Below are 15,453 nucleotides of genomic sequence, written 5' to 3' on the forward strand. Positions count from 1 at the left end.
AAAACCAGACCTCTTTAGATGATTAAAAGCTATGGCCTCCTGACCAATTGGGTCTCACAAGGCATAGGCCAAAAATATTCCAAAAACTACAGTTTAAAAATATGGATTTAATACATGACTGTTAATATCTTGACAATAAAAGATTTGAACCATAAAGTATCCTTATCTCACGGTCACCAGCTTTGGGTAATTTTTATGTCTATTTTATGATGTACATAGCAGTAATTTAAGGTAAATTCACACATATTAGAAATGCATTCTGAAATTTCACCAACGGGATTTTCAATCAGTGGATCCTTGTTTAGTGCACCTGGTTTTTTTTTTTTTTTGTTTGTTTGTTTTTAAAGTATTAGGCTAGGAAATCTTTATGCACAGATGAACTTCTAGTTTTTAAAGCTATATACAACGATCCACAGAAATATCTAGCTGCCTTAATGTTAAAATAACAGTAGGAAAGAAGGGAAGAAGCCAGGAACTAGCCAGGAAGAGACACAGGAGGACCTAGTTACTGGTACTAATATACTTGGTAGATATTTTTTTACTGTTATCTGTATATATATTAGTCAAATTTAGTCAATGTACATTTAAGTTTCCTTCTATGTAAATTTTACCACATAAGGAAAAAAAAAGATTCATTAAATATGCTGACCTATAGTTAGTGACAAGTATATTTAATTAATTATAAAGTAATTATATAATTATAATTATCTATGATAATAAATATCATTATACTATAAATTATAACCATGTCTATATCTTACTTTGAAATATATCAAATTAAGATAGACTGCTGTATGGATAGAGGGATTGATATGTGAACAGGTATGTGATGAATACAGTATAATTAATAAAAATCTAAGTGAAAGACATATGGAAGTTCACTGAATAATTAAACATCTCTTTGGTTTTCATGGTAAAATACTGAGAAAATTAACACATCTACTAAAGAGCTGAAAACTGACAGACATTAACTTAAAATGGCAGAATGGTACAAAGTAAGTTATAAATTTATAATGGAAAAAGTAGGAATATTCAAGCACATTGCTTTGGGATACAGCAGTATCTTATGCTCAGGGTATGTTTCAAAATTCACAGTGGATGTCTGTACCATAGCCTATAAACACTTCTATTTTTTCTGGAAATACACAGACCTATGAAAAAGTTAAACTTATAAATTAGGTAAAGAGATTAACAATAAAGAATAATTAAAACAACATATTGTAATTAGTTATTTGAATGTGGTCTTTCCCTGTCTCCCAAAATACTGTATAGCACTGCACTCTACTTCTGAACTGTGGAAATGAAAGCACTGATAACGGAGACTAATGAACTCTTTATGTAGTGAGAACTCTCCATTTTACAGACTGCTAAGTTGAAATCCAGAAAGATCACAGAAGTATAGGCAGAGCATTAAGTGTCAAGGCCAGGCAGGAGTGGGATCCAACTTCTCCAAGTCCTGGGCCTCTTGACCAAACATCTTCCTCACAAGCAAGGGAACTAACTCTTCTTCCATTCCTGGGCAGACCAGCTCTGCCTTTTCAGAAGCTCCTTCCTACCATAAAGCTTCTCCTCTGACAGCAGGTGTGATTCTCTGGAGCCTCACATATTGCAGTCCCCACATTACTACATTTTATATAAAGGGAAAGTACTGGAAATAGGAATACGATTCATTTTCAAGTTAGTACTTTTAAATATGAATTGACAAAGTTATAAGCACGTATAAAATGAGGGATAATGCTGCATAAAATTGAGATAACATGTTTTATCAAGCACATGTAATCAAGAGTAGGACCTCAAAATATCTTTTTCTCCTAACCTTTAACCTTTCCTCAGAATGCAAAATGTTGCTCATTATAAAATAATTTTCATAACCTTAGAACCTATCCTTAAAGTTAAATGTGAACACACAGAGATTTTTCTTGCATGCATCATTTCAAATCTGAAAACCTAATGGGTTTTGGCTTTCTCATTTCCTTTTCTATCTTGGTTTGGGATTCTATCTTCCAGGAATTTTTTGGTACAACTAGATACACTTCAGTAGCACTTCTGTTTCACAAATTACCACAGGTGGCCAACCTGTGAGAGCAGTAGGTTAATGAAATTGCTTTGAAGCATTTTCTTAGGTACCATCGGAAGACACTTTTCAAAGGCAGGATTGTAAGGAACGGCTGTGGCCTTTCACTTTTGAGTATGTACATACAACCTCAAAGCTGCATTACTTCTTACTTGACAAATACACACAGGGACTCCCTAAAAGACTCCTCATTTAAGGACCTGGGGTTCGTGCATGAAGAACTTCTCACAGCCTAATGGAGTCTGAGTGAGACCTTTTTTTGTTTTTTGTTTTTGTTTTTTTCCCCTCTAGATGCCTGAGGTTGTTAGTGTTGGACGGAATCTGGAGATGGTAGTTTTATAGCGGTAGAAATGGATGTGCAGGCAGTTTAAATGATGAGTTCCTAGCAGCGCCTAACCCACACACCAGATCCCCTGAATCCCCAGCCCAGTGTCCTTTCCATTTTAAAATCATGCCAAAACAAACGTTTAAAAATATGATTATGTCCACCCCATTACCTCAACTCCACTAAATTCCAGCCTGCCCCTCCTGATGTCACTTCCTCTTGTGAATGAGTGTTTTCCCCTTGGTCTTGTTATCTTTCATTACCACACAGCACTTGAATTCACACTCCCAATCCCTGTCAGCTTTTCCATGGGCTGTGTTTGTCCCTCCATGATACCAACACTGTCTCCAGAATGCCTCGACTATCCTTTAACTACATCTATTTCGGGCAGTCGATTGCCAACTATCACAAAATTAGAGGTAAAGGTGATTTATTTTTGAAAACGTAAAGCGCGCACACACCGGGTAGGGCTTCTTCCCCAGTCAGGGAGTGTAAGAAAAATGCCCAATGCCAGGCATTCAATGCAGATGCTTTCTAGAGAAAACCCAGCGGCAGCCTGGCTATTGAGGAAGAGAGCGATCGCGGGCTCTGTGGTTCGAAGCCAAGAAGACTCTTGGTTCGGAAACTGACCTAAGACAAATATGGAGGTGAACAGGCACAAGGAGCTCCCTGAAGTCCCCAGCCTGTGCCAGGGCTCCTCGGTGTCCGTTCCTAAGAACCAGGGGGCACCAGGGAGGCACAGGGACAATGAGAGGGCACCGCGCTCGGGAGAAACTCAACAAGTCTGGAAGAGCAAGGATGCACCGAGCCAGAGGATGCTGCCACGAGGCTCGCGCTGGCCGCCGCACGACCACTGGCCCTTTCCGGGGCTGACCTCCCCCACGGGCTCTCGCCGGCTGGGGGACAGCCTTTGGCTCTCCTACCTGCCTCGACGTTCGCCCGGGACCAGGGTGTCTACCCAGGGCCGTGCTCGGCAGCCGGCGCCTCCACCCCGGGGCCCGCTTCCCTTCCCGGTCAGGAAGGCGACGTCGGGCCTGTCGGGCCGGACCCGCCTTCGAAAGTGGGCGTCAGGATGGCCGCCGCCGAGCGGGCGGCCGGGCGAGCGAGGGCGCAGCTGGAACCCTGGCCTGGGGGCCCCCGAGCCCCGTGCGGAGCGCGCCTCGCCTCGCGGCTGAGCCCCGGCGGCGGCCGGCCGAGTGGCGGGCTCGCGCCGGGGTGCTGGGGGAAAAGGGGGCGGGCGCGCCATCATGAAGGGAAAATGGTGGGCGGGCGGGCCCGCGCGCGCGGCCGCCGCCGCCGCTGCCGGCGCCGTACTCACCCGGGCGGGCCAGTGCGGGTAGCCCTTCATCTTGGCGAAAACCAGGTCTCCCGCTTTGTACTCGCGGGGCCGCGGGCGCGCCATCCCGGTCGTTGCCCTGCCCGCTCGTCCTTGGTCGCCGCGAAGATGCCGGGAGGCCGCCCGCCCCCCTACACTCCCCGCGCCCCGCGCGCGGGGCCGACGGACCGCGCCGCGCTCCCCCGCGGGCCTCGGAGTCGGGCGCGCGAGCGGCCGCTCCGACGAGAGAAAGCGGCGAGGCAGCGGCCGAGGAGGCAAGCGGTGTCTCTCTCTCTCCTCTCTCGCTGTGGGGTGGACCCGCAGGCCCCGGCAGATCCCCGCCCGGCTGCGGGGGAGGGGAGCACGCGTCCGGCCGCGCCGAGTCCTCCTGCTGCCGCCGCCGCCGCTACCGCCGCCGCGTGCAGCTCCCAGGAGCCGCGCCGCCGCTTCCCCGCCGAGCTTTCTGGGTTCCGTGCGAGCTCCGGGCCTCGCGCCTCCTCCGAATTCCTCCTCGGGCAGCGACCGCAAACACGATCTTATTATTGTTCTCGCGCGCGCTCAGCATCCCCCCCCCCTCCCGCCCTCGCCCGCCCCGCTTCCCTCCCCTTGCGCGCCGGCCGGTTAATTCCTAGGTGCACGGCCGGCTTTCGCGGAGAAACCGCGCGCGCCGCCCCGGCTGGCTCGGCGGGCTGCTGGTGGGCGCGTCCTCCCGCAGCAGCGAAGCCGGTGCCCGGCGGGTGGGAGAGCCTACTCCGAGGACGCCCGCCGCCTGCTCTCTTTTGTTCTTGGCCGGGAGCTGCCTGGCGTAGCCCAGCCAATCACTACCCGGCCGCCCCTCTTCCCTCCTGCCCGCGCCCCCCCCCCCCACGGATTGCATCCCCCCCCCCACCTCCCGGCTGCCCCCCACCCACCGGCCACTTCTGCGGGTGCTCTCTGGTGAGTGGTGGGGGTGGAGGGGACAAAGGCGCCCCAGGCATGGGGATGGCCGTGCAGGGGACTCAGCCAGGTCACTGGGCTGCTGGAAAGAGCTGGCGACCTCCTTTGGTTTTTTGCCCCAGGTCTGCCTTAACAATGCAGTGTGACCCATCTAGGGCGAGCTGCTTCACGGGTGTCAGGGCCAGTCCTCACCGACAGGATGGCACAGTCGGGCTTTGAACATGGTCCTCTGGTCCAACGCCTATAGCCGTTATGCTTCTGTATGTGTGTGTGAGGGGGTCCATAGGCCAGTAGTTGGGGGTAAAGGACTTACTTAGCCTGCTGACAAGTCACTTGTTTTCAATCCTGGCAACATGCTGGATAGCAGCTTCTGCTGGTGATTTCTCAACACACAGGTCAGTAGGTCTAGAACAAATATGTGCATTCACCGTTTTATTTGGAAACCAGCTGACTGCTCTCGAAGGCATTTTGGGAGCGAGAATCTTTATAACATCCTCCTTTGTGAGAGATAAATAAAATCATTCCCTCTTGTCTGAATTTGCCGGACGAATGAATGAATGCTGACTCTTCTATCACCATGAACATGCCTTCTTTGAAAGGTCCGCTGGTGCGGCTGTGGCCTGCACCTAGTTTAGAGGACAGTTCTGGTTTGTGGACGTCCCTCTTTGCCTTATCTTGCCGCTATAGAAGGTGGCTTTTCCAAGCATCTGCTTCCCTCGTTTGCGCTATAGAACTGTTTGACTGCAGGCTTCCTGGGCCGAGCTTCCAGTGACTGGGGCCCATAGGGTCTGTAGACTTTCTCTGTGTTTACTTTGTTCACCTGGCCATTTCTTCACTAGTGCGTTTCCTTTTTGTATCTCTCAATTCTCCCGTCCCTCCACCCCTCACCTGTTCTATAGGCTCACCTTCTCTTCTGCTGCAAAATAGTCTAGGTCTTTGCCTTGGCTGTGGTGGCCTGATGATGTGCTTTTCACTTCTAGAAATCATGCCACACCTGTCATAGGTACCTGTAGAGTGTCTCCTAGATTTTTATGTCAAAGCCACATCTCTTGACAGGCCACCAAAGCCCTAACTGTCCGAATGATCTGGTCTCCCAGTGGGTGGTCATGAGCAGAGGGGAGAATGGAGAGAAGTTACCAGTGTGAAAGCCATGGACGGAGCTGGGAAGTTACATGGGCACAGTTGGGTTGGACAGAGTACTCCAGCGGCCAGTGTAGAGGTGGAGCTGAGGGTGAGGCTGGAGCCAGGACTGAGCGACTTCCACCAGGAGAGAGAAGACATGGGCTCAGACATCTTGCTGACTCATGAGTGGCAAGTAGGTAGGAGGAATGGTGACTAAAATATGATTCTTTGGTTTCTAGATTAAATAACAGGATTTTCAGCACTGCGAAAGGTTGGGAAGTCTGTGAAGAAGAGGCAGGTTTGCAGAGAAGACCATGGATGCGTTTGGGGTGTGTTGAGATTTCTGTGGGTCAGGTTTAGGGGCTGTTGGTGAAGGCGGAATGTAGAGATTCGAATGGTATCAGCAGGCAGGTGGTGGTGAAAGCTGTGGTGTGATCCAGGAGCGTGTAGAACGAGAGCAATTGCCGAGTCGGAGACAGCTCACCAAAAGTGTAGGATCAAGTAGAAAAAACAAAAACAAAAAACGTTCCGTGTCACAGGATCCAGAAAGTTGAAGCATTTCTAGACGAAAGGAAATGTCTAGGTAGATGGCAGAGAGAGGATAAGTGAGCTGCTGGGGGAGATGGGCCCATTTATTATGCTGACTGGGAAGTCATTGGTGACCTTTTGGGAACTGTCTGAACAGAGGTGGAAAGAAACCAGAGTGGTGACTGGAGGTGCGTCAGAGGCAAACATGTGGAAGCAGAAAGTGCAGACAGCTCGTTCTCCTTGGGCTCTGATAAACACTAAGTAAACACTGGTGGAGGAAAGTCAGTAGGAAGGCAGGGAGGAGGGCTGTGCTGAATGGTGTTCGGGCAGTTTTTAAAGACAGGACAAACTGAAGTTTGGAAACGGGGAAACAGCTAGCCACGCGGTTGAGGCGATGTCGAAGGGGCTAGCTGACAGGACTTCGGGTATTTCGAGAAGGCAGGCATTTCTTCCGGACTTTTGGTTTCTTGTTTTTGGCCTTACTGCTCAGCACGATCATTAGCCCTAGTCTCATGCCCTAACCAAGCCAGACTTAGTAACACAAGAGCAGGGACTCCCTTATGGGTTGTCTTTGGATGATCAACAGGACTGCCACAATGTGCCTGGCTAAGAGCCTGTCTGTGTCTGCAGCCAGGCTGCATGCAGACCCGCTGGGGAGGAAACACTGCCCTGCAGCTTTCACTGACAGCCTGACTGGTCTCTCCACTTTATACAAAGGACTGGTGTGTGAACATGCTCTATTCAAGTGTTTAACAGATAATATGAAACCCTTTAGAGGTCTCATTAGCACCATACAAAAAGAACCTGATATATTTATTCAGTCAGTGTGGTCCCAGAAGTTGGTCTGTTTGTTACATATTAGCACTCGTGAGGTAGAGGCAGGAGAATCAAAAGTTTGAAGCCAGCCTCAGGTACAAAATGAGTGTGAGGCCAGCCCGGGTTATGTGAGACCACATCTAGAAACCACAACAAAACCAACATTCATTTTATTTCTGAAACATGGAGGGAAATCTGCTTAAAAACTGTAATAGTGTCTTCTTCGATCGCTTTTAGTTTCAGGGTTCTCAGATCCCCTCTGGCTCCATGTTTACTTTACAGTCCTGTGTCACTCATCTCTGTCCACGCGCTTTGTTGATCTGGTCTTGCTTTCACCTTCCACTTTGTATCTTAAGTTAGCAGCCAATAAAGTTCCTGTCGTTCCTTCACATCACATCCAGCCCCTAACTTCACCTTTTCCAATTGCCCAAAATCTGTTCTTTTCCTTGAAATTACATGCAAAGTGGAATGAATATATATATTATATATATGTATATATAATATATATATATAATATTTATACAATATATATAATTTAGACAGTGCTGAGCACACAGTAACTGCTTATTAATTATTAACATGGAAAGGGTTGAAAGTAACTGAAAAGGGATTCTGGGAAAGGTAGGCCTAATCTAACACACAAAATCACTATGTTAGACAAGAGCACTTGTGACCTTGCCTAAGTCCATTTCAACTGATTTTGCTACTTGAAGCATCTCTTAAATGCCTGCAACTCAGTCCAAAGATCTTATCCTTCTTGAGAGAGAATGGACTTCTAGACACTGACATCTTCTTGAAAGTCATAGCAAACTGCTGTGAGAGTACTTCCTCATCATGTGTGCATTGGCGGCAGGGGCCGTTGGCAGGAGGCACCATGAAGTCTACATGGGCTGGAACTGGAGAGATTAGGGGCCAGGCAGCATTAGTGGAGTGGGGATGGGTAGCAGAAGCAGCCCCCCAGAGGCCAGCAGGCAGAGAAGCAGAGGGCGCCCTCAATAATCGAGGGCATAGGAAAAGCCTACTGTCGTGCCGCTCGGACTGCCTGAGATGACTGCAGGTCTTGGGAATTCTGAGTCTGAGTAAAACCGATTTCATTGAGGTCATTTCCACTCTTCTTCCTTCTTCCGTCCTGCTCCAGATGAGGAAGAAAGTGGATACGTTTGATGAATTAGTTGCAGAAGAGATTCAAGATGTAGAGCACATTAAATGCTCAAAGAATCTACAAAATTGCCTGTCGTTTTTTGTTAGTATTGTTCTCATGTGCGTGGGCACGTTGCTGAAGAAAGCATTAGACCAATATTAGTATCCATTCCTTCATTTATTCAGCGAATATTTGTTGAATACTGGGGTGCACCAGTCATTTTCTAGAGACCCAGGAGCACAGAGAGCAAAGAGTGGTGGTACCAGATGCAAAGCCACTAAAGTGGTGGTGCAGGATTCTGGGGAGGCTGGATATCTGACTTTGGATATTTTGAGGGGACGTGGTAGGAAGGATGTAAAGGTAATAATGTTTTGATAGTTCTATGTTCAGGCATTCAGAGGCTTAGTGATTTCATTTTTAATCCTCTTAGAGACCCAATACCATGTCAAGAATTGTGAATATTTTGTTGGTGTGGAGAGGGAGTGGGATACATGGACAGAGATGGTATTCTAGATAGTTTCAACTGTCAGCTTGACACAGCCTAGTCAGTCACCTGAGAAAAGACTCTCAGTTGATGGATTGCAAGATCAGATTGGCCTGGGGGCATGTCTGTGGGGGGTTGTCTTGATTGTTACTTGATGTGTGTGTCAGGAGCCCACAATGGGTGGCAACATTTCCCCAGCAGATGGTTCTGGGACAAATAAGAAAGCTAATTAAGCATAAGCCTGCCATCACATCAGCAAGCAGCATTCCTTCATGATTTCTGCTTCAAATTCTTGCTGGAGGTTCTTGCCCTGATTTCCCTCAGTGATGGACTGTGACCTGGAAGGGTAAGTTCCAAGAAATGTTTTGCTCCCTAAGTTGCTTTTGGTCTGAGTGTTCTATTACAGCAATAGAAAGGAACAGAATCAATGATGAATAGAATACTGAACAGACAAAGTGATAGAGTGAGGAGAGAGAAACCAGATCAGTGCTCAACTCTTACCATGTTCCCATTTGAGGTGCCAGCCATGTGGGTGAAGCCATATTAGATCCTCTCACCCTAGATCATCTATCTACCCTAGATAATGCCATATGGTAGCACAAAGGCAAGCTGTACCCACTAAACTATACCCCAATTACAGAATTACCAAAGGACAATAGTGGCAGATCTTTTAGGCTATGAAAGTTTGAGATGGAGGGGCCTCACATAAGCATGAGGACCTGAATTCAGTTCCTCAGCACCACTGTAAAAACTGAGTGCAGTGGCCATACACTTGTAATCCCAGTGCTGGGGAGACAGAGACAAGGAGACTTTTGGGCCTTGTTGGCTAGCCAGACTAGCCTGAAGAGTGAACTCTGGGTCCCACTGAAAGATCCTGTCTCAGAAAACAAAGTGGGTGACTCCTGAGAAACGACACCTAAGGTTGACCTCCACACACACTGCACACATATAAACACCGACACACCTGTACACACACAAAAAACTAATTTTAAAAAAATGTATGTATGAGCCAGGCGGTGGTGGAGCACGCCTGTAATCCCAGCTCTCGGGAGGCAGAGGCAGGCGGATCTCTGTGAGTTCGAGGCCAGCCTGGGCTACCAAGTGAGTTCCAGGAAAAGCGCAAAGCTACACAGAGAAACCCTGTCTAGAAAAAAACCAAAAAAAAAAAAAAAAAGTATGTATGTATGTATGTATGTATGTATGTATGTATGTATGTATGTATATGAGTGCTCTGTCTGCATGCTCCTCTGCTCACCAGAGGAGGGCATTGAATCTCATTACAGATGGTTGTGAGCCACTGTGTGGTTGCTGGGAATTGAACTCAGGATCTCTGGAAGAGCAGTCATTATTCTTAACCACTGAGCCCTCTCTTTAGCCCTAAAAAATAATTTTTAATGTGGGAGCAGATTGTATTTAAGAAAGTAGTATTGCTACTGGACGTTTTCTGAAACCGAAGATACCACTGTGGATGGAACAGCTGTGTGCACTCCCCCCACCTCCCTAATTTAAATGTTGAAACACCGATATTCAGTGTGATAGCATTTGGTGATGGGGCCTGATGTGTAGCTCTTCCCTCTGAATTGGAGGATTCCCTCCTGGAAAGGGACTTCTGAAGACTCAGGAAGCAAATAAAACTTACAGGTCTCAGGAAGCTCCTAAAAATAAGAAAATTCACAGAGAACCTCCCTGTGGTTAAAAAAGCAGTGAGGGCTTATATAATCAGGGGTAGGCTTTTCAGTGATGCAGCTGCCTTTGAGAGTCTTCTGCACCCCCATCTATAAACCCTCACCCACACTTCTATAATTAATCATGATAAACTCTTTAGATCACTGAGTTAGACTTGAGTGGAATCATTGGTCTGCCATCGGTGCCCTATTTGAGGTGAATAGACATTTGTGCACGTTTCCTCCAGGGAAAGACACTCAACTAGGCCTTTGGGTATGCGGTGGACTCTTAGCAGGGGATTAATAATAACTTTATAAGAAGAGGTGGAAGAGTTTCTTTCCTCTCTCTCCATCATATAGTGAAAAGATGCCATCTACGAACCAGAAAGAGCCCTCTCCCCAGCTGCTGGGGCTGGCAGCACCCTGACCTTGGATTTTCTAGCCACCAGAACTCCGAAGATAAATGTTTGTGGTTTAACCTGTCTGTCCATAGTATTTTATTATAGCAGTCTAAATTGACTTAGATAGATATGAAGCCATAGATTAAAAAGTACTTTGAAAGCCAGGCAGTGGTGGCTCATGCCTTTAATCCCAGCACTCTGAGGTAGAGCCAGGCAGATCTCTGAGTTCGAGGCCAGGCTGGTCTACAGATCGAGATCCAAGACAGGCACCAAAACTACACAGAGAAACCCTGTCTCGAAAAAACAACAGTAACAACAACAACAACAAAAGTATTTTGAATGTCAATTATGATGAATACAAAGACAATTTTACTTAAGAATCTTAAGATAAAATCACTGGGACACATAGATAATATATATAAAGAAGATGGGCAAAACCACACTATCTTCAGAGTTACAACAAGATACAGTGCTGATTTATCAACAGAAAGAAACCAGAATGATCCTAAGTTGAAGCAGGAAGATGCAGGAGAAATGAACAATTAAAAGAACAAATATTGCGGTAAATCAGAATAAAAAAGTGTCTTAATTAGGCAGTGGTTTCTTATTTGAGCTCTGTGTGGCAAGTTAGGAGTTAATGAGAAGGGGGCTTAGAGAGATGAGTCAATGGTTAAGAGAACTGGCTGCTTTTGCCGAGAACCTGGCTTAGATTCCCAGCACCCATAGGCAGCTCACAACTTGTAACTCCAGTCCAGGAGGCCCAACATCCTCTTTCAACCCTTCCAGTCAGTATGCACACATGCTGTACAGACAGACAGGCAGACAAAACACTGGTACACATAAAATACACAAAAAGCAGAGGACAAAAATGTAAAAATATCACATGATAACCCATAATCATATGTAATTTTATGCAGCAATTAAAAATTTAAACTTGATTCTGGAGGGCTTGCATAGTGTGTAAGAGCATGTAGTGCTCTTACAGAGGACATGATCCTATAACTCAAGCCCCAGAGAACCTGATGTCTGCTGTCTCTGACCTTCATGGAGACCTGCACTCAAGTGAACACACACACACACACACACACACACACACACACACACACACAAAATTAAAAAAATAAATCTTAAAAACCGGTGAGATTGTGATGAATGAAATAAGAGGTCTACATTCTTAGGCTATGAAGAATTAACAGAAGTACTAAGATACTACATTTTGACAAAAACACTCGTGAATTTTAGGATAATTACTAAGATAACAATAATTAAATGCTCAAACTAGTAAAAATAACTCATACTCCCAAGTGGGAAAAAATGAGAAAAAAATCATATAATATGAAATAATTATACAGAACCCATAAATTCATATATACCAACGATCACATTGAAGATAAAGTAACAACTTTTCCAATTAAAAGGTTGTCAAACTGAATTAAAAAGACTCTCGACTGCTAACAGATTTCTCCTCCTCTTCTCTTTTTTGAGAAAGTCTTAGTTTGTGACCCAGGTTGACCTTGAACTCATTGCAATCATCCTGTCTCAGCCTCCCAAGAGTTGGGTTATAGATATAAGCTACCACTCCCCCCAAGAGAGATAGCTTGAATAAAGACATTAAAAAGTAAAATGATAGAATAATAGTGGATACACAATATATCTATACTTGTTAATTCTGTTTAGAGAATTTTAAATTCATATAATTGAAAGGCTGAAAAGCAGTGATTATTCAAAAAGCCAGGAAAAAACAAAATATTAAAGAATTAAATATATGATAAAATATATCACGTAGAGATTCAACAAAGTCAGAGATAATAAAATGGATATGCCACTATAGAATTTGATCAAGATAGAGAAAGTGTAAATAACGAATCTGAGAGATAAAAAATGGTACATAAATTTCAGATCTTGTGGATATTTAACAACAAGGACATTGTGGACAACTTGATGCCCATACATTTGAAGTATTAGTTGAAATGGACAATGTCTTGGGAAATACATCTTAGAAAGTTGACACAAGAAGAAAGAGAAGTGGGGATAGTACTCTGTCTCCCAGAGAAAGAAATTTCACCTGTAATAGAAAATCTGTCAAAGAAAATTCCAGGCTTATTTGTCTTCACTAGCAAGTCATATTAAATATTTTTTGACTTAAACAATGCCATTACCACACAAAGCCAGAGCTTACAAAGAGGGTGAATTGACGAAGTTGTTTAATGAAACAGGACAATATGAACATCAACATTGGACAGGTATCACACAAGCAAGGAAAACCTCACACCAGGCTCTCATAGGTTAAAAAAAAAAAGTCAACCAAGTAGCAAATCAAATTCTGGTATATATAAAAAAGGTAATCCATCACAGCAAATTAGAATATAATCTAGAATGCAAGTCAGCATTTGAAAACAACTGATGTCATCACATTAACAGATTATAGGAGAAAAATCGTGACTCTTTAAAGGGATTCAAGGACAGTGTTTAAGTTTAACAAATGTTTAAAATATCACAGAAAACTAGAAATAAGGATTTTCTTACTCAGATACAAGATATCTATAAAATACCTGCAGAAAATATCACACTCAGTAGTAAGTATTGTAAACAGAATTATGAACAAAAAAGGATATCTGTTAGTGTTTCTTGTATTTGTGACTTGTATTTAAGAGTTCTTGTCCTTTGAAATATGGTAAAAAAAAAAAAAAGTAAAGTTAGAAAATAATAAATCCACTTGTTTTACTGATAATGTAAATATGCATGCAGTAATTTTTAAAAACTGGTAGCTATTAGAATTAAGAAGTAAAACTGGGCAGCGGTGCTGCACACCTTTAATCCCAGCACTTGGGTGGCAGAAGCAGGTGGATTTCTCAGTTCGAGGCCAGCCTGGTCTACAGAGTGAGTTCCAGAACGGGCACCAAAACTACACAGAGAAACCCTGTCTCAAAAAACTACCACCACCAACAAAAATATCTTTCGAGCTTATAACATAAGCACAATAATTTTCCTACTTTCCTTCCCTCCTTCCAATCCCTCCTATGCACCCCCTCTGTTTTTTCAAGTTCATGGCCTTTTCAAATTGTTATTGCATATATAAATGTATGTATTTTTATATATTCCTAAATACATAAATACAGCCTGCTCAGTCTATATAATGTTTCTTGTATGCATATTTTTTTCAAGGCTGGCCGTTTGGTATTGGAGGGTGAATTCATGCTCTTTCCCCAGGAAGACTATTTTTCCTGCTTTCAGCACTTTTTAGCTGTTTGTAACTCCTTGATGAGGCTCCTAAGCTGTCTCCTTCTATGTTACCATGTCTGTTGGTGATGTCATTGTTCAGGTCTTGTTTAGGCAGCCATGTTGGTGAGATATCATGTGTGTAACCTCTTTGACACCAAATCTTGAATTTTATCTCATATAATACATGAAAAATCTTATGTGCTTAAATGTGCAAAAAAAAAGTTAATGACCTCAAGGAAGATAAAATTTCTAAAACAGAATATGTCTCCATCAAAATAAAAGCTCTCTAACAGTAAAGGAAAGGACTGATACAATATAATAAAATTTACTAATTTAGATGGTAAGTGAAAAGAAAAAACACAGAGTGTAAGAAAATATCTTCAAGACAGAGCTAATAAGAGGACTGTAAGAAGAAATGCAGATTAGTAAGAAAAGTACCAAAACAAAGATGGGTGGAGAATTTGAACAGATTCTTTGCATAAGATGTTAAACACATGGAAAAATACCAGGTGCTGGTAAGGATGTGGGACACTGAAACCCTCCTCTACTTCAGACCACCTGTATCCTGGGGGTTCATGTAAAGGTCATGTCCCTCACTTTTGGGTGTAAGCACTAAGTCTTGATTTTTCCCAAACATACATACTATGGCAAAGTTTAATCTATAAATTAGGCACAGTGAGAGATTAACAGCAACCAGACAAGAGCAGAATAATTATAACACTACGCTGTTATGAGAGTTTCAACTTATGAATAATTTATTTCTGAAAATTTTCCATTTATTTTTCCAACCACAGTTGGTCACAGATAACTAAAAATGTAACAAAAACCTGAGATTAAGAAAGGACTCCCCCACAACAAACTTGAAATCATGTGGTCACTTCTCACTAAAGTTGGAGCTGTCCACCACAGTTGAAGTGGTTTACTCTGTTTATAAATGTGAACATGTGTGCAACAGAAGTCAGTCACAACAGGTTTATTAGAAGCATTATTCATGGCAGTCAGGGCCTGGGAATAAGCCAGCTGTCTATCAGCACTAGAATGGATAAATGCACTGTGAGATAATCATATAATAGCACGTAGAAACGAAGAACAAATGGCCACTCTATGCAATAGCGTGGATTGTATTAGAATATCGAGCAAAAGCAGCCAGGCACATGAAAGAGTACATCCTGTGTCATTTTTCTGACATCCAGTTCAGAATTTGTCTATGGCATTCAAAGTTGGGACAGTGGTCACTTTTAAGTAGAAAGATGGGATTTGGAAGGGCATAGGGTACTTTAGGGGTGCTAAATGATATTCATTTTTCATGGGAGACTGGGTGCACAGGTATGTTCATTTTATACTGATTCATCAAGCTCTTCACAAGATTTTATACACTATTACTATTATTCCTAGATTAAGTTTACTTCAAATTAAAAGTATTTA

General features: G+C 43.9%; 1 protein-coding gene across 2 annotated transcripts in view; it reads right to left on the reverse strand.

The window, feature by feature from the left end:
• Hdgfl3 (HDGF like 3) overlaps positions 1-4,279 on the reverse strand; it is a 53,271-nt gene extending 48,992 nt beyond the window's left edge. For both annotated transcript variants that reach the window (XM_036185860.1, XM_036185851.1), the window contains exon 1: positions 3,718-4,279. In XM_036185860.1, coding sequence (XP_036041753.1) covers positions 3,718-3,801 — 84 coding nt within the window. In that variant the 5' untranslated portion in view covers positions 3,802-4,279. The remainder of the gene's footprint in view (positions 1-3,717) is intronic.
• Between the last annotated feature and the right edge of the window lie 11,174 nt (positions 4,280-15,453).

Source organism: Onychomys torridus, chromosome 1 (genome assembly GCF_903995425.1).
Source record: "Onychomys torridus chromosome 1, mOncTor1.1, whole genome shotgun sequence".
Classification (NCBI taxonomy): Eukaryota; Metazoa; Chordata; class Mammalia; order Rodentia; family Cricetidae; genus Onychomys; species Onychomys torridus.